At 37.6% G+C, this 20,328-nt stretch overlaps 1 protein-coding gene across 10 annotated transcripts in view; it reads left to right on the top strand.

The window, feature by feature from the left end:
• The window catches only part of GHR (growth hormone receptor), a 137,059-nt gene that overhangs the window by 113,785 nt on the left and 2,946 nt on the right, over nucleotides 1–20,328 (top strand). For all 10 annotated transcript variants that reach the window (XM_035309048.1, XM_035309053.1, XM_035309051.1 and 7 more), the window contains 6 exons: nucleotides 6,651–6,780; nucleotides 9,227–9,387; nucleotides 10,445–10,623; nucleotides 15,131–15,302; nucleotides 17,423–17,513; nucleotides 20,100–20,169. In XM_035309048.1, coding sequence (XP_035164939.1) covers nucleotides 6,651–6,780; nucleotides 9,227–9,387; nucleotides 10,445–10,623; nucleotides 15,131–15,302; nucleotides 17,423–17,513; nucleotides 20,100–20,169 — 803 coding nt within the window. The remainder of the gene's footprint in view (nucleotides 1–6,650; nucleotides 6,781–9,226; nucleotides 9,388–10,444; nucleotides 10,624–15,130; nucleotides 15,303–17,422; nucleotides 17,514–20,099; nucleotides 20,170–20,328) is intronic.

Genomic DNA, 20,328 nt, shown 5'->3' on the forward strand with positions numbered 1-20,328 from the left:
CCACCACAGATGTGAGCTATGCTGTGACTTCTGCTTCGTGAAAACACTCCCCGTGTTGTTCTTGCATTGGCACACGTGTTGTTTGCTTTTCTAACGCAACTGTGCAACCATCTGCTGCCACCTCACGCAGCGACGCGAGCACTGCACCCGCCGCGCCTGGCTGCGGGGCTCTGCTCCTGCCTGACCCTCTGCTGGTGCTCGTGGGGCTGGCACCCTCCCCACGTCCTGAGGTCAGACCAGGACATCCTTAGCGTGTGTGTATGTGTGTGTGTGTGTGTGTGTGTGAGTACTCGCTGCACGCCTGCTGAAGTTCTGCCTTTCACACAGCACGTCCTGTTCGTAGGAAATGAGCAGGTGTTGAAACAAGGAAAATAAGTTGTCGGATTCATCACGATGTGCCGTTGCATGACTTTTACATGGAGGTAATTGTGAAGTTGCAGTTCTTGACTTGGGATCAAAACCTAATGGCTTTACTCCCCAGACCCTGCGAGTATTTTACTTGTAGAGTTTGGAAAGACAAAAGAGTTTTGGTCAGCCTGGAACCCAGTTTGTGAATGCTGGATTATACTTCAGCTGCTCTTCCTGGGAAAATAACAGTCCTGGTTCTGAACACCCGTTTGTGGCAGGAGGATGGCAGCTAGTGCCAGAGGAAGAGAAAGAAGGATGCTGGAGGTGGCTGTCAGCAGCATAGAGGTTGCTTACATAAGGGCATGGAAACCTCTCAGGGCATTTGTTTGCTGAACTGCTGTTTGCTGGTGCAAGCTCATCTGTGCTTCCAGGGAGAATGCACCTTGTCTCATATGCCCTACCACGTTACATTAGTCATTGCTGAACATCTACAGCAATGGCAGGAACAGATAAAAACATTGGTCATTATTATTCTTACGGATGCTTTCTTGAAAATGTAATTTCAATTTGAGTTACAACTATATGAGCAATTATGAGATAATTGGAAATTGGTTTTGTTACATTAACGGCCTTTCATTTACAAATACTGTGCCCTCTGTCTCTGCTTCCCTTTAGATATATTACACACGTAGGCATGCAAGTTTATGTGGCTTGCCTGTAGCAGAAATCGTGGTTCCACCACTGCACATAGGAGGGTGTGATGTGGAAAGCGCATGCCAAAACACATGGAACATGGCACACATCCACATCCTCGCTCATCTCTGTACTGTCTCATGGCCCGTAGTACTGAGTAATGCTGCATGATTGTTCTACCCACAGTGCTGGGCTTTATTTACTTAATTTTCTTGTGTACCCAAGTAGCACAGCATGGACAACACATCTGTGAGCCACATCAGCTCCTGTGCTGTGGAGGTTCAGCAGCACAGAGAGCGTGGGAAGATACACTCATTGGGCTGTGATGTTATGGAAAAGCTCTGGTTCTGCAAGGCTTTTATTCTTTTAACCATAACTATCTCACATGACAAAAAGAGGCAGAAGTCTGTCCTGATCGGAAATACCTGGCCATTGCCTCTTCATTCAGTGTTTTACAGCTCCAGAATTGATCTTTGATTTTTTTGCTCATTGACTATGCTGCAAACTTGCTAAAATTCCTTCTGGCTTTCCCCAAAACACTGTGCATGTCTCCTGTCCGTTAGCTGGAATGCCTGCATATTATTGCTCAAAGCAGTGGTCACCAAATTAGTGTTAAATCCAGGGCTGAAAACATATTCCTCTTCCCTGTTCCTCAGCAAAACATTGTTATTTACTGTTACAAAATTTACACTTACTTCATGGGCAAAAATCTCTCTTGTGCAGCATTTCCCTTCATTTTTCACTGTAATGTTTTATCCATTCTAGTGTTGTTAAACTTGGCTTTCTTTCTGCTGAGTACTTCATGGAGAGGATCTCATTCAATACTGGTATGAAAAAAATGACCTTCTTTTCCCAAAAAATGTTGTTCCAGAACTTTGCTACTGGCCCTTCATGGACAAGTTGTACCTAGAGCAAAGGCTGAGTCAGACTGGCAAGCAACCTGATTATTAGGAAGTGACCTTGTTGTCTCGGCTTACTGCATCCCACTTTCCATATATGTGGTGTCTGTTAATTTATTAGTACTAGACAGTACTATTTAAAATATCATCCACCGTCTGCAAATGTTGCTCATTTTGCTGTGCAATTTGAAAGAACCAGAACTTCCTGGTACCAGAGAAATCACCCTACCTCTATTGAAGTAAATTGCCCAACATTTGTTGAGCTCGGTGGATTCAGGAGTAGAGCCTAACTGATAGAGCATTCAATTTCAATGTACGAATTAGAGCTACAGTAAATAACACTCCGGGTCTTCATAACTGTTGCCAATTTTAAATATATTTAATTCCCCTGTTTATGTCTCCATCTTTTTCTACTATGCTTTAGCAATAACACAGTGTGTATGCTTCAAGAGTGTATTATATGAAGATAGGTACTATATCATAAGGTTTGTTCTGGCATCGGTTTACAGGTTGGAGTACATTTGCTCTAGGTTTGATCGGTATCAGACGTTCTGATAGCTGATAATTCTGCATTAACCTTTTAGAACTACCACAAGAAGTACTTCAGCTTGTTCAGCAAAAATATGCCCTCCTTTTCCATTTACTGCTTAGTTAGCTTGATTTTCATGTGACAGTCACATCCTCGTGGTTATTTCACCTGCCTAAGCACGTGCTAGTAAGACATGTTTTTTCTGTGTAACTCGTGCAGTGCTCCACCTGCAGAGCCGCTAGAGCTCTGGTGGCAGCAGGACTGTCCCTGAGGTGAGGATTACCTGCTTTGCTACACCCCAGTTGTAAACTTCAGTTCCTAGTGGTAGTCGGTGACTCCTGGTCTGCGCTCAAGGCCAGGTCCTTTTAAAATCAAATTTTATTGCAAGGACTTTTAGACAAAAAAAAAAAAAAAAAAAAAAAAAAAAAAAAAAAGGAAATTTAATCTCTGCAGGAATTAGCCTTCTGACAGCTCTATATTGTCTTTAAGACTTCTTTTGTTTTGAGGCCTTTCCATATGTAACTTCCAGTAAGCTGTTTCTGTATCACACTCCCTTTTAAATCATTAAAGTATACATAGCATTGGAACTACACTAAATGGAAAACTGCCGTCTGGTGACCTATAAAGAAATGTAAGTAAAAGGGATGGCACATCTGCATTCCTGATTCTTTCCATAAACTGCACTACTGTTTCAGCTTCTGTTTTGGCACAGTTTCTTCTAGCTGAGCCAGAGTTTATACCATGGCTAATCTGTGGTCATAACAGAATGAAAGCAGAATGCAAAGGTATTTTACTCTCCCACAGCTCAGCTCTGGTAGCTGAACATTTCAACTAAACCCCGGGGCGGGACTAGGAACTTTTGTACCAAACTTTCTTTGTAGTCACAGTGGAAGCCACAGATTTACTAGCTTTTTTCCATGTTTTCTGCTGCTGAATATATGTATTTAGCCAAGCTATTATCTTGAATGAGGTGAGTGGTTTTATTCATGACAATTTGACCATAACTTATTGGATCAGGTATGAAAAGAGCAAGTATGTTTCTGTGTTACATTTTGCTTTCCTAGTCTATTTTAAGTCTCAGTTTGACATCCTTTACTTTCAGTAGCCTGCTGCCTTTATGCCTAAATGCATTCAGCTGAGCTATTGTGTTCATTTATCACAGTCTGGTACAGCTTGTTCAGGAGATGGAGCTCACACAGGGTCCTGTACAATGTTGATCGTAAAAACAAGAAATTCAGGAGACCTACCCCAAGAGTGCCAAGCATTACACAAGAAAATATCACAAGGTTTTCTTCAGTCAGGCACAAAAAAAATTTGGCTTTGAAGGATGGAAACTCAACACAGAAATTGGAAATGATCAATCAGAAGATCATTTTTGTTACAAATGGATCTGGCCATAAGGGAACAAAAATAGGAATTACAAACCATTAAACCAGTAGTATATGAATCCTAGACAAACCTGTTCAGAACTCACAAATTCTTGTGCGTGTTGACGGAATACATGCAAGATAAAGTATCAAATCCTGTCACAAGAGAGTGGAATTGAAAGTGGGGCCTTAAGAATGCATTCCTCTGAAGTCAGGTGTAAGAGACCAAGTCTTAATCTGCATTCTGTGTGCATTGCTAATACTGTCCATCATAACCAACAGCACTTCTAGCTGCATTATTACCTGTTTTCCTAAAAGAGTTTGTATGCCTCGTAGTCCTTAATTTAGTTTCTATGTAAAGGTGGTAAATAGAACAGAATTCAGTATTAATACAGCAGCACCTATACGTAAGCTCCTGCTGGACATCTCAAAATGTTTTGATTCCGTTCAATTAATTTGGTCATGTTAGGAAGTTACTGTGTGACTTTTTTAACCCCTGTCCTGGAGATGAGGGCATGGTCTGCATGAGCTTTAAATATGGTAAGTTATAGTTATAAATAAATGCAGGCACCAACAACAGAAATATTCTAACTTAGGAGGGTTTTCCAGTGTATAATTTTCTTAAATTCTTATACCTGTTTCAGTGAAACTAGCTATATTTGTTCTTAATTCACGTAGCTGAGGATAGAAACAGGAAAAGCCATAGCATGTACTTCCTTGCACACTGTTTATGGAAAGAGGGAGAGACATGTCTTGTTGATTATAGGTATTATGCAACTGAGGCAATTTTACTCATGTCTCTGAAGCAGAGGCACAAAATTTCATTTATTTTTCTTTGCTTTGTTTTTAAAAATGACTTGAGTTTTCACTGTTACAGAAAAAATATTAAATTTAATGTAAATTAAGTTAAAGTTCAAGTTTGAAAGTTGAAACTATGGTGAATTAAAGAAAATATAAATACAATACTGTTCTTCAATCTCATATTCTATTTTATTTTAGATCTATGTTATAATAGTTTGCAATGTCATGGCCATGGTTTAATGAGGATTTCTGCCAGGTGAAGATTGTTTGATCAATGATGTAAAACTGTCTAAAAATTCAGATTAAGGTCAGCCAAAGGCATTTTGGGATGTATGCCAAAGCCATCAAAGATTAAATACCATACCATGCAAAATCAGGTGCCATGCCTGAATGTTTAATATTTTCTGAAAAATGTTTAATATTTTCTGAAAAAGAAGTTTGATTTTTTTTCCTTTTGCTGCAACATTTCATTTGAAAATGTCTTTCAACTTAAAAGATTAAATTTCTTTGAAATTCACTAAAATGGAACATGATGACTAAGGAAAAAAAAAAAAAAAACACTTCTATTTAAATGTCTTTAATCAAACAGCAGTTACTTTAGGTTGGCAAGAAGAATTTCAAATTGGGGGGGAAAGGGGGGAGGATAGGTCAATATAGACTTATGAAACCTCTTATTTACACTCATGAGTTCAGGCCTTGTTCAATGTCCAAAGTGTGAAATGAGGCAATGGTATGGGGTGAGGAAAACAGAAATGTGTAATATTCATGTATTAGTTACTGCCTGATATGGACGCTCATCAGCGCAGAATGCAGAGGACATGATTTAAACCATAAGTCAAAGAAATACAAATTACTTCGGCATTCAGTGTCTGCGTCTATCTGAGCTGTAAATAAGGAAGCTAATGTTCAAGAAGGCTACAAAATCCCCGTGCGTAGGAGGATGCATCTGCTGGATGCCTGTACCTTAGTGCTTTCTCAACTTTGAGTATAAATCTTTTGTACCAAATATTTACAGCTGTGATGCTGCAAAAATATTTCTGCAGAGCTTCCCATGCACACTCCAGTAGCATTGTCTTGTTCCCTGGCCAGAGGTCATTTCACCGGTCATAAATACCTGACTAACACACAAATTTTAGGTGCACAATAGAGAAGTTTTCTTAAGTAGATTATCATATTTCCCAGATAGTAAGTGAAGAGAGGTAGACACTTCCATACGCATCTCTCTCTGGAAAGCTCTACAGGCCAAGTAGGAAATGCTGACATTTTAGAATGACAGCTTGATTAGACCCTGAAAAATCAGGAAAGAAGTTACATACTTACTTTGTAAGCAGTGAATCATACCCACTACTTCTGTTTTTATTTTTTTCACGGGGCTGACAAGGCTGACTAATAGCACTAGTCATTTCATGGATATACATCACTTCAGTTTTGACAAAGAATAGAAATGATCAGTATCAAAACAGCATGTGGTAGAACAGGCACATGCTTAGAGCTGCCCTTATCTCTGTCAGACCAAGGTTATATCTACACAACGTAACATACACAAACCTTAACTCAGTTCAAGGTAGCAATTCTAATGTTAGCACTACGGGCCCTGACACATTGCAAAACTGCTCAGCTGGGTAAATACAGAGCTGTGGTTAGTCTAATACTGAGCTCTGCAGAACCACAGTTTCCTTTAAAAAAGTGCAGGGCTAATTCAGGTATATCTGCACTGAACTACTGCTCCAGCGTTGGCATATCCCCACTCGGGGTACCAGGCCTTGGAAATAACATTTTCACACACAGAAAATAGAGTTTGACCCATCTTTCAATTTCGGCTTTTTACAGGTGTAGTCACCTGGATATATGCATGAAGGAGGAATTTATATCTTGCCTCATTGTACATCAGCAATTGAAAGAAAAGTTAATTACATATAAAAAAATGCTGAATTTCATTTTAACAGTACATTATTCTGGCTTGTGGATTTCTTTATTTAGTCTAATTCTGTCTCCTGCCATTTTTCTTGACAGATCTTCTACGGTGGCCACAAATCAGCAAGTGCAGATCACCTGAACTGGAGACATTTTCATGTTATTGGACTGATGGAAATTTGTATAACCTCACTGCTCCAGGAACAATACAACTGTTGTACATGAAAAGGTAGTATTATGGAAACAGTGGAAGAAAGAGGAAAAAAAGTCGTATACTCTCGTATTCCTGTTACCTCATTGCTGAGATGTGATATGTGATATGAACCAGAATGTTTTTAAGGGCATAAAACTGTGTTTTAAGTGCATATTTTTCAATGTCACATTTGTTTGCTAATTATCAAGGGTTATGCAGTCACAAGCATTACTTGGGAGACAATTTATAACACATTCCTACCAAATATAGGTCCAGATTTCAGAATCTGACGTTGAACACTGTAGGGCTTTGGAAAGAGATTTTAATGGGGAACTTCAGTTTATTCCTTATCAGTTTAATAGCAGCTATGAGATTCAATATGTGTGTGTACAGAAGAGTTTGAGTACAAGCCCCTTTGAATTGTTATTAAAGTTACATAAAAACTGAATTGATCAATTGCTAGATTGAAGGCTGAATGTGCAGGTCCAGGTAAAAAGCCTGCTCAGAGGCTGGGGTTTATGTTTCACTGAGACCTGTTGAATTCAGATTCACATTTCACTTAAGCTTTTGTAATTTTCAGGTTGTTAGAATGATTAGCTGAAAAGAGAACATGCACGTTACCATGTTACCCAGTAATGGCTATTTAGGAAACAAAAGCCTTTTGTTCACAGGAATAGGAGGAGAGTGTGCGTTCCTGTTACATCTAATGTACTGGTTTTCAACCTTTTTGATCTACAGACACTTCCTACAGGTGATGATACATTTGCTTAGGAAACAAGCTTAATGGCTAGGCTTGTTTTCTAACCACTTTTCCCAGAGTGCTCAGAAATACAGGGATCCAAGTTAAAACCACTATTTAAATGTAAATATTGAGGTGACAGTTGTTAGTGGCATGCAGCAAGAGTATAAACTTCAAAAATCAAACATACAACAACGAAGTACCACATACATTGAACAGATCATATATTTCATCTTGGCCTAGAAAAAATTAGTATACTGCAATAAAAGATGTGAACTGAAAAGCCACGTTAAAATTATTTCTGTTTCAGTGTGCAAGCAATATTTAAGGCTCAGGACTGAACTACATCAGCTAACACAGTCTCCTGCTTAACACAAGCCATAGAATCTGACCTCATATGCCTTTATCAAGTCCTGACTTTGCCGGGAGCATTTCCTTTAGAAACGTGTCTGGTCTCATGAGCTAAATAAAAGACCCTTACCTATTGGCAGAAATGTTCCTCATTCCATTTACGTAGCATCTGCCTTTTTTACTTCCTAAGCACCCACTCCAGCACTGAAGGATGCACTTGGAATAATTGTTTTAGCCTAATCCCTCTTCTGTATAGTTTGAACAGCTCTTAGTAAGAAAAGGCATTTACTTGATATTTTTAGCAAACCAAGACTGTAATTTCTGAAAAGATCCCTATTCAGAACAGAAGATCTGTTCACTATGAGATTTGTTTTCCTAAAATGACTTCAGAAATACTGAATATCTGATGCTTTTCCTGTAGAATATTTATTAAAATCTAGTTGTTCACATTCTGCTTTAAAAATGTAATATAGGGGGATTGGACCTGTTGGTTTGTTTCAGTTTGGTTGTATGACCCTACACAAGGATCTGTGTTTCGCAGTCTGAGAATTCATCCCACTCTATATAACTCTGCTGTTTTCTCTTTAAGAGGTGAAATTAAATATACAAATGTTACATTTCCTGCTACAATTCATTTATTTACTGAGAACATTTATAAATTTTTTGAACAAAGTCAGAATGCAAAAACATAAGTGTTTTCATTGCTAGTACTTCCACCCCTGTGTTTTTGAAGTTCTGTATCCCAAGAAATTTAGCCCTTCCTCGCTCCTGGCACTGTATTTCTCTTCCTTTCTTTCATATCCCGCAGTTCTGGATTGTTTTGTGCCAGGTCTCCTCCAGCATTTGCCCTTGGGCACTTTCCCATGGGAGTAGTGAGTGCCCCAGTGCCTACATTCCCTTTCGGTTCCCCTGCGGAGGTTTCCGCTACTGAGCCTTGCAGGTGTTGCAGCACGGACTGCCTTAAGGACTGGCTTTCAGTGTTTCAGATCTCGTCATTTAGATTGGGCAACTTATTGCAATTTAATTTTGCCTGAAGAAAAGTTGCTTAAATACATATTAAATTGACTAAAGTTTATGCTCTCTGGCAGTCGTTATCATAACCATTATGTGGCCTCTGACTGTTCTTACAGAAACACCATCCAAAGCATAGAAATGTCACTAACGGTACCTCTGAGAACCTGAATACATCTATTTAGGTTCTTGGGTGGTTATTTGTCTTCAAATCACAGTATTATCACGGTATTGTAAATCACAGTAAACATTGGCATGTATTTGTCATTTCCATAGAAGATGTGACTTATCAGCATTGTGTCTTGTAACATCTATAATTTCTACCTTATAAAATCCATAAATCTCTCTCTCACGTATCTTATATTTTTGTTGTCATTCTAGGAATGATGAAGACTGGAAAGAATGTCCTGATTATATCACTGCAGGAGAAAACAGCTGTTATTTCAACACATCCTACACCTCTATATGGATACCATACTGTGTTAAGCTTGCCAATAAAGATGAAGTATTTGATGAAAAATGTTTCAGTGTTGATGAAATAGGTATGCTTCTATTAGGCATTTTACCTCTGTATTTTTATACTGCAATAGGTGTGATTCTATAAGCTTTCATATAACTCATTTTGTATTTAAATTTCGCCCCTCAGAAAAATCACTTTGTAAAAAAGTACAATACATGGGAGGGGATTTGGATTTGAAAATATGTAATGTGATCTACATACAGAAAATAGTGCCACCGTTGAAAGCAAGCTAAAAGGATAAAAGCAAGTTTGTATTTTTTTCTTTATGAAGACTAGTGCTCTCTCAAACATGTGGAGATATTTTTGCTTTTGCTGTCACTCTGAGCCCTCTCAAATGGATGCTATGTAGCCTTGGTCAGCCTGAGTAAGGATGGTGTTAATATTTTGTTTCTGCAAAATTCTGGAACCAAGTAGGGTTTTGTTCCTCAGTCAACAAATGTGCAGAATCAGGACATTTAGCGTTTCCAAGCTAGACTTTATATTTATTGCAATATGAACTGTGACTGTCTGGACTTTCCAGACATTATTGCTTGTCCAGATCAGTGATGTATGGACAAGCAATAAGTGATGTTAACACTTTATTCCTGCAAGTGACTAGAGTACTCACTGTACCCTTTTCTTCAGTGCAGTAAAATCCAACCACTTTTCAGATATGATCGTTTTTCAGTGTATTTCTGCATTATTTCTGAAGTCTTTACTGAATATTTATAGTTCTGTGTTACTTCAATTATAGTTTTTATTTACCAAGAGAACTCTAAATATAAATTTTTATGGAGGATTACTTATGCCTCAGTGTTTTATAAGCTGCTATTGGAAAATATATTTTAAAAGGTAATTCATTCTTAGTCTTTTTTATTAGCTATTCAGATAAAATTTATGCAGAGCGTGTTGGTAGCAGGATGCCTTCTTATTATCAGGCTTCCAGTGACTTTGTCATTGACTCATAGGTTTTGACTTTAATCAGCAAATATGTGGTTAATATGCTTTTTTAGTCCCGAAATCATTTAAGAGTGTGTAGTAAGAATGGTCATTTTGCATTGAAAACTGGCTGTTTCATTCCAAATACTCTGTTTAAACAGTACTACCTGATCCCCCTGTCCACCTTAACTGGACTCTGCTAAATACTAGTCAAACTGGGATCCATGGGGATATCCAAGTAAGATGGGATCCACCACCAACAGCAGATGTTCAGAAGGGATGGATTACTCTGGAGTATGAATTGCAGTACAAAGAAGTTAATGAGACAAAATGGAAGGAGGTATGGAGCAAATATTTATTATACAATAGTCATAGTACAGTGCAGGCTTGTTCTATCTTCTTTTATGCTATTTTGAAAAGCAACAGGTTTGTAAATGCTAATTAGACAATATCTGAAGTCTTAAACAATATACCCATATTCTTTTCAAGTTTTCTAGCAAACATGGTAACATTAAATGTCAAGATAGCTGGCACGCAGGATGATAGTGAGACCCTTACATCCCTGAGTTAGGTTAGAAAGTATAGCAGTAGTCAAATATATACATGTTTTTCAAGAATAAAATATTTCTCTAGTGTTTTCTTATGCCTCATCTATTTGAAAAAGTGCATGGTATTTTTAGTAGTTAGAACAGGAATTTTTGTTTGGAAAATGTCACCATGTTGGTCCAGACTCTTCAGAGTACTTATAAAGTTCTAATATTTATAAATATTATTTCAGTGGATTAAAAAATAAGTAAAAGATTGAATTATAATTTAAAATTTGATACAATAAACAAAATCAATGCAACACAGGTAAGACATACAGATTTCATGCAAGACAGCGAAGTAAAATTTGTGACTGTAGAGGTAATCTATGAAAGTGTATATTATGAAGTGTGTATGCCTCAATTTTTTTAAGTTTTCATTAGAAAATCACTGATTTATTATGTAGTTAGTTTTCCTGTTACAGAGAAAAAATTGTGCCTAGCTTATCAAAATGCATAGCCTAACTGCCAATGTGTCACAGAATACTTGCATATGGAGACTTCTCTCTGAATACATGCTCAATGCAGTAAGAACATCTTTTCAGAGCAGAAGCCATTCTTTGTTTTCTTATTAATATGAACTGAGTTAAATGACAGAAGGAAAGCAGATAGTACTTTTAAGAATTTGTCTTAATCTACAAAAAGCAAGTTTACCAGCTGAAACATAGTCAAGTTGGTTTGTTGGCCTTCATCTATGAAAGACCTTGGAGCCCTTCTCACCTCTGATCCCTTTCAATGTTATTTTTTTCTGTTTTTCCTCATCCTTGTTATTAAGTGTAAAGCCAAACAGGACTTATATTGTCTATAACTTTTTCCTAATACTTGTCTGAATTTCTCTCTATACTTATTTAAGCTATATATATATGGGTTTGAAATTAGATGATCTTTAAGGCCCCTTACAACCCAAAGTATTCTAAGATTTCATTATTCTATATCTACTGTATTGCCTCTATATTTTAAGTGAATTGACTTAACTTTAGGGAGTAAATCAGTACTCCTTAAGAACTTGAAAATCTGCAGTTTTATGAGATTTAAAAAAGCAGGTGTCAATACAGGTACTTCTTTAAAAATGCACATTTTATTTTTATAAGCCTTTAGACATCAGTCATAAATCCCCTACTAAACCATTGTTCTTGCTCCAGTATCATCAATAATTCCAGTATGCCTTGAGAATGGTTCTCCTCGTGAGAGCAAACCTTGAAGTTTGGTATTTCTTCTTGCAGAAAACAGATACTGCTGAATACTGTACTTTCCTCAAGAAAAACAGTACTATAGATTATGTTGTATTGGAGCTGTACATATTGTATGTTATTGTACCTTTCATTTTAAAAGCACAAACATGACATTGAGAACCTATCAATTAGAACACAAAAGAGAAATTTCTAAACAAAAACTAGGTCTGGCCAAAGACAATGGCAAAACTCTTAGTAGTATAGCAGCAGTTTCACTCTCCATTCATTGCATTCATAAACGCCTTCTAAAATACGTGTTGAAGCCGTAAAGAGAGGGATATGTGTTACACTGTTACTAAATTGCTATTTTTATGCGCAAAGGATAGTCTCACACTGCATAAATATGTAATAATGGTTTGTACATATAACTGATCCAAAAAAACGATATAGAAATGAATTCATAGTGCTTAAATTCTAAGTCACACCCTTGCTGAGATTTACATCTATTTTTTAGAGGTTTGGGAATGAACTTGTTTGATATTTCATACATCATACATTTTTTCAATCAATTTTCTAACTGAAAATAGATAATGTTTATTGAAAGAGGACTAAGACATTAATTGGTAAACTATTGTAAACTGTAAACTGCAGTAAACTGCAGTGATAAAATGATCAGAATTGTTCTGACAACTTTGCTAAAAACAATACAATCCCCACCCTTACAGAGTGGCTGGTTTTGAGACAAAGCCATATTTTGCCTGGTTCACAATTTGAAAAAGATTTGTCGTTGGTACTAGCTCCTTGCTGGGTATCATTTTAGAATTCTACTCTTTTATGATGAAGTGTTGCCCATTACAGTCACTAGACTAAAACTGAAGAGGGCTAGACCAGCGAGGGCTCTGCTGGCTCTGCTAAGTTGTTGGATTTCGGATCGGAAAGGTCAATTTCTTAGTGCAGTGAAGTGTGCTTAGGGCAAGGAAGCATGGCATGCTACCTCCACCGCTGCATCCCCACAGCACTGTGTCTGAGCTGGTTAACCCTCCTGAGAGCTGGGCTTACTAGTCTGCGGGGTGCTAAACTCATCCCCCTACATTGCGTTAGGTGTGCGACCTACTACCTGCAAGTGGTGTGGGTGTTCCACTTCACACTGTGCCTGCCCTAAGGGTACCTCTCCCTTGCCGCACATCTCCCAGGCCTCACCACAGTGTCAGCGGCAGCCACCGCCATGGGGCCTGCCAGGCCTGGGCCAGCCTCTGCCATCGGTGCCTCCCAGGCACCAGGGACACGGCTGCTCCATGGCCTGTTTTAATGCCACCTTGCAGACAGGCAGCACTGTCACAGCCCAGCATGGCCATGGGTTTTCACTCAGCAGAGTATGGCAATGAGATCATAGCCCTACGCTGACTGAATGGCGTGCCACAGACCCAGCCACCCAGCGGTCTGCATCTGAAGCTCCCCTTCAGACACTAAATGTTTGTTGTATGCTGTGTGCATTTTTGTTAGTTATCGCATCTCTCCCATATGGTTTTTAATTAATTTCATCCATATGAGAAATGCTGTTCATCTCTCCAGTTCATGCTCGAACTTCCCTGTTCTATACATCTTATTTGAAGTTTTGTTAGTCCACTGATGGACTGGGGGCATCCTGCCCATTAACCAGTTACCTGTTCTGTAGCAACCCTTGCAATTTCAGGTCACTGCAGTTATACAGCTGCAGCAATTCTACTTCACATCCTTCAGCACTCCATTTTGGCCTGCATACTGCGTTTTTCAAGTGCTGCTGTTATCTGGGTTGCATAAAATTTTGTGTGGCCAGCACCCCTCTCCTAAGTATCTCCATTAATTGCTCCAGAAAAAAAAAAAAAAAAAAAAAAAAAAAAAAATTGTTACATGCTGTAAAACTGCAGTGTGCTGTTTTGTGGCTCATCGCACAAAATTAGTGAACTAGATTAGCACAGATCATATTCCCTTCCCAAAATTTTCAAAATGGATTGGTTTACCATATTAAAAACTTCTATGATGTATGGAGCAGTGGTTCTGCAGGATCTTGTGTTCATCCACTAACAGAGAAAATCAGTCTGTCTGATCACTGCCTTGTCCAAAATCTCACCACTTACCTGTCAGAACACTTGGGTCTACAGGCATCAAGGATCACAAGTACTCCACAGATCATGGCTAACAACAGAATTGGTTTCAAATTTAGATTATGCAGGTATAGTGGTTATTAGATTGGATTGTTCGTTCTTCTTTGAAACCCCCAGTAGGTATTGTTTTTCAGGTGTTTTAATTTTTGGCCCACAACGAGTTTTGCCTGTATCACCCTTCTGAAGCAGAGTGTAATATCTGCCACATGGATTTATATTTTGTGCACATTTTTCTTGTTTTTATTTACTTTTGTTGGGCTGTTGGAGCTGCTGAGAGAGATTTCACATATTAAGACTTACAGTGTGACTTCCAACATAGTTTGATATGCAGTAGTAAGTAAGAATGTTGTAATTAATACTTAATATAGAAGTCTTAAGACCTACAATGCGATACGAGTTCTACCAAAGTCTCCATACATTACCCCATTTTGTATGTAGTTGAAGATCTGGGGAGCTATACAGCCTTCCCAAAATAATTATATTTGTAAGATATAATACATTTGGTTAGAAGACCTTTAAATATTTTTTCTTCTTACAATTAATTCCATATAGGGAATTGCAGTTGTTTTAAGATATCCATGTTCCTTTAGCAATGTTTTTGGCACTATGAAGTCAATAATGTTGTGTCAACAGTAAGAATGATTTTCAGCTTGAAAGATCACCAGGAGATGTTCACACTACCCACTTAGAGCACATAACTGGGGGCAGCTGCCTTTTTTCACTGTTTATTTAGAGACCTTTTGTTTGGTCCTCTGAATCACAACAAAGCCCAATAGCTATTAAGTCTAAAGTAAATGATGTGAATTTTCTCTGAACTCTTCTCAGTGTATTCTTAGAAGTCCCAGGTAGCAAAAATGCCTTTAAATGTTTATTTCTGAAATCAAGAAGTAGTATTAAATTGCAGGTACAACTCAAACAAATAAATCACAGTCATTCTGTCTTTACAGTTAGAACCCAGGCTCTCAACAATGGTTCCACTGTACTCTCTGAAGATGGGACGAGATTATGAGATACGAGTCCGATCAAGACAACGTACCTCCGAAAAATTTGGGGAGTTCAGTGAAATCCTCTATGTATCTTTTTCTCAAGCAGGCGTTGAATTTGTTCATTGCGCTGAAGGTAAATAAGTGAGGTGCAATGAAGTGTTTCATAACCATTGCTGTCTTTATGCCTTTTTTGTTCTCCTTTCCTTTGATGTGGTATACTTAAATGGATTGATAATTCAGCCAACCACATGAAAATCATTTGGTGAGACTGAGAATGCGCAAGTTCCATACACAGGTTCAGAAATACATTCAGCAAGACTGTTTTCCAGCTCATCAGAGAACAAAAGTACAGATAGCTTTAAGAAATAATAACAGCTTTTGCAAATGCTATAGAGCCTAAAATAAAGACAGTTAAATCTCATCCTTCATTGTGTAAGCTAAGCACTCCAGCAATGAAGAGGAGAATTTTCACTAATAAAGTGTTATAATATTTGCTGACTTTATAATCAGAATGATGTGCTTTCCTGATCTGCCCAGTAAAATCAAGGACAGTGTTTTTCTTATTCTTTCTTTTGTGCTTGTAGTTGTTTTTAAAGTGCTGTTAAAAACAGAAGAAGCAACCATTGGGCACCACATTTTTTCTATTAAAGGAATGAGACGGTGCCTTTTCCTAAAGCATTCTCAGGTCTGAGCTACTAAATTAACTCTTCAAAATATGAAGTCATCAGCAAATAGTTTTAACAAACCTCTTTGCCTCTTTTTCCAAAATATTAGTTTAGGAGTTAAATCAAACCACTCATAACTCTTACCTTTCTAAGTCTTGCCATAGTCCTCTTTTTAACTCGTTGCATTACTAATATTCATTCCTCATTTATATGAATAGCTAATGTTCCATCCACATTGTCTTGTTACCCCAAATCAATCTGCATTACCAAGGTTTTCATATGAACAAAATTAAAATACTGTGAAAATCTAAGGCCATCATACTAGCACGGTTTTCCTCAGTCACTACAATCCAAATTCTGCAAGTTGATTCATATCTGTATATCTCACACAGCAGCAGTGATTTTATTTTCTGTATCAGTTCTCCTCCATGTACAGCACTGCTGAATCAGGACACAAGTTGGAAGTACACAAGGGAAAATTGAGAAAGCTTAAGATGGGTCTGGCAAAATGTATTCTTCCTTGTTTTGTATTTCACCTTTAGAAACACAGACTTGAAATTTTCCATGTTAAATGTTACGTATTTAAATTGAAATATAGCATTCTAATTTTTTTGAAGAAGGTAGACTCTGTTCTTACTGACATTAGAAGAAGTTACTGGTTCTCCATTAAGATAGGGACCTATCTAACACAGACATCTCTAGATAGAACTTTAAACACTCAGATTCGAAAACATGCAGTCAAAACTTTGAGATGGGAGCAGATGCCTAAAACCGGTGCCTGAAAATATTTTTTTCCATGAAAGGCCATATATTTGTGTTCATGTATAGAATTCTAAAGCTCCCTGTCCAGTATTTCTTGTCCGAAAAAATGAGTGAAGTTGGTATGCAAAAATTAATTTGGGAATAAATTAAAAGAAACTAAGGCTACAGCCAGAATAAAGTTTTCTACACTTTGTATTCTACAGTGTTGGTGTAAGTATGATGAAATTTACAGTATTTAAAAGATAAAGCATTTCATTTTTCAACATTATTTTTCCTGCCAAATCACTTCAATTCATGACTTTTTTTTTTTTTTTTTAGCAACTGATTGATACTGCCCATGACATAATTAATGTTCTGCCTTTAGAAAGAGTAATATTATGGCTTTTGACGCCACTATATTTTAATTTCTAGGAGAGAAGAATACTTTATTATTTAGTGGAGTTACATGCTATTAATGATGAGCTTAGGCAAACAAAACCCATAGCATGCTCTGCAATGAGACTACTGGTCGTGTGTACCAAGCAGGCAGAATTTTCTTCTTGTCTTGTTTCATTACGTATATTGTCAGTGCCAAGATCCTGTTCATATCAAAAAGCTCACTCTGTTTTTGCAAGGAGTCTTGGTCAAGTCATGAATACAATACTGAAACTGTTGATACCAAAGGGTGTTTTTATTTCTTCTTGCTACAGAACTTTAACATTTATGTAACAAAAAATTCTTCTGTAAGTTTTTATGACTTTGGAATTCTTATGGCAGAGAAGGTGGAAGTTAAAGATGCAACAGAGATGCAGATTCCTGCTAATATGTTTTTGTTCTGTGTTTTCAGAAATCGAGTTTCCATGGTTCCTAGTTGTTATCTTCGGAGCATGTGGGCTGGCCGTAACAGTGATCTTAATCCTGTTGTCTAAACAACCAAGGTAGGGATCTTTGTCCATCAGATTTTATTTACTTGTAGTTTAAAAAAAGGGTGCTTCAACTTTTTCAAATCTGGGGGGAGTAGAAATTATTTTGACTGTTGCTGTCCATCCTCTTAATACATGCATGCTGGTATATGTACATACTGGTCCTTGAGCAGGAGGAATCTGATTATTTTGATAGCTTCCATTCCTTTTAGATTGCAGAACATTTTATAATACAGTATTTACTTAGTTAATTTACTTAGGCTTTGAAGGGGATTTTTTTTTGTCCATTCAAATTTTGTAAATGCTGTCTTTACACACTTCCTGTTCAAAAGTTTCACTCAAACATATGGCTTTATATTTGTTTTTGTTCTCAGACTATTCCAGTAATCTGACTAGTTCTTTATTGAGCCAAGGAAAAGAACTTGAGTCATAGGGCAGTATTTGGTATCTGTGGATAGACTGTCGTTCCTATAAATAACAGGAACAAAATAAAACAAAACTCAGGATTGTGTCATAAAAATGACACGATGGCACATTTATAAGAATGACAGAATGATCTCAGAGTGAACTCATCCCCTAAAACATGTGTTCAGGGATGGGTTTTGGCAGAACTAATTCACCTTAGATGTCATTACAATACTGTCCTAAACTATGGAGCAGCACCATGGTCCAGCCCCAGTGCACACAGGCATGTTAGTGGTGTTATGTATACACATGAAAAATGAACACTGAGGTGTTTTGCATATACCAGTATAAGGACAAGTCACTGAAATGAAAACAAGATGGTGCAGTTGGAGCTACCTCTAAAAAAATAATTTAGGCAAGCAGCACTACGCTTTAGCAGTGTTTAACTTCCAGTAAACCACTCCCTACAACAGCATCCTGATCCTGGAGTTACGATCAAGGCTCCTGACACAATGCATGATGAAAGCTAGATATGTCAGGTAGGTGCAAGGAGATCTCACACATGGGACCAGGAGCTTACCACTCAACAAACACACTGAGCAAGGAGAGGCTTGGTCACAAAAAATCCTGAGGGCTGAAGCATGTCTCTGATCACACAGCTCATTGTCTTCAGTGCTAATCTTAATTGCTGGAGAAGGCTTTTCTCCAGTAAATAACCTTTATCTGGAAGGTATTTCTGGAACTATAGGCCTCCCTTTCCTTTGATCTGGTGCATATGCATGTTGTGCTGGGAGTGGCAATACCTCTTTCAGAGGAGATAGAGGCTGCACAGATTTCCAGCAATTCCAGGTTGTTTCTTCCTGTATGTGAAAAGCTCAAGGTTCGTATTTCTTCAACTGCGATCTGAGAAGTTGTGAACTAGGCTCCCAAGGACAGATGCCCCAGATTTAGGCCATTCTCTTTGAGAGCTGGGAGATGCAGGCTTAAACTACCTGAGGCTGAGAAAGGCACCGAGTGTAGTTTTCCCTCCTTGATTACTTCTCGAAGCAGAGAGAAACACTCTTTCAGCTGTTTTGTTAGATGCAGTGACCAATCCTGCCAGAATATCTGATTTGTGGATTCAACTGGAAATGCAGATCTTAAACTAGTACTCTGACAGCCCAGCCAGTGCACAGCTAGCACAACCCCTCCAGGGATTAAGTGGAAAATTACAGGATTTCTGGCTCACATTGAGGCTTACTGGGCAGAACTTTTGAGGGTCTGCCAAAAAAACAAAAACAGCTGGGGAATGTGGGACTTCTGTAGTTAAGCAGAAGGTGCCTAAATTTCTCTGTAGTGCTTCTTAAGATTCCTCCGGTAATTCCTGGACCTTACTAAGGTCACTAACATTACAGCAAAATTAATAATTGGATTTGTTTCAGCCATTCTCACCATTTACCTTCTAAAAAAAATAGGCGAGTAATCCAGTATAAAGGCAACATTGAATCCAGTATAAAGGCAACATTGAGTACAGTTTATCTGTTTGTAAAAGAAGCAGGGAGGTAAAATGGAGGAGTATATTTTCCCAAATAATTTGAAATTCTTTTTATGAACGGTTAGAAAAATACCTGTGTGTACGTGCATAAGCAACTTACTCAGTCTTTGTCTACAAGGATAAAACTTTGTTGTTATTATATACTACTTTTTTGCATTAATAATTCAGAAAACAGAACAGTCATAGAGATAAAATACTGGCCTACATTTTTGCTGTTGTGTTTCTGTTTTATTTATTAGTTCTAAAGTAATTCATTCTATCACCAACTGCCTTTTTCTGTTCCCCTCTTTAAATTTATTGGGCATATGCAAGACTACTTTATCCCTCAAAAAAAACCTTTGGGAAATTACATAAAAAGGGAAAGTATTGACAATGCTCTAGGAATTTACTCTCCTTCTATGACCGTTAAAATAACAGAAAGGTGTCAGAATGGAGCCCAGCATAAGTGTATATGATTTCAACAGGACAGACTGCAGAAAGCTTTTTTTATTATTTGGAATGAGAGAAAAATAACAATCATTCTCTTCCTTAGCACTACTTTAAATTGAATTTTCAAGCATTCCAATTTTTTAGTAAGTCAAAACACAATGTAAAGATCTTTTCTTTCTAGCTTCCTCAAAAAGGACTGCTGTAAATTAAAAACTATCATTTTTATTTTCCAGATTAAAAATGCTGATTTTTCCTCCTGTGCCAGTTCCAAAGATTAAAGGGATTGACCCAGATCTCCTGAAGGTAATGTTGTGCTTTAAAATCTACAATGGGAATCCCAGTAGTAGTAACAGGTAACAATTGTTGTCTCAAGCAGAACAAACTTGTATGAAAAAAATTGCTACATTTTATGGCAACATGGAGTTGCCACAAATTAGTTTTCAAAAATACAGGAACAACAAC

This window comes from Oxyura jamaicensis, chromosome Z (genome assembly GCF_011077185.1).
Source record: "Oxyura jamaicensis isolate SHBP4307 breed ruddy duck chromosome Z, BPBGC_Ojam_1.0, whole genome shotgun sequence".
Taxonomy (NCBI): Eukaryota; Metazoa; Chordata; class Aves; order Anseriformes; family Anatidae; genus Oxyura; species Oxyura jamaicensis.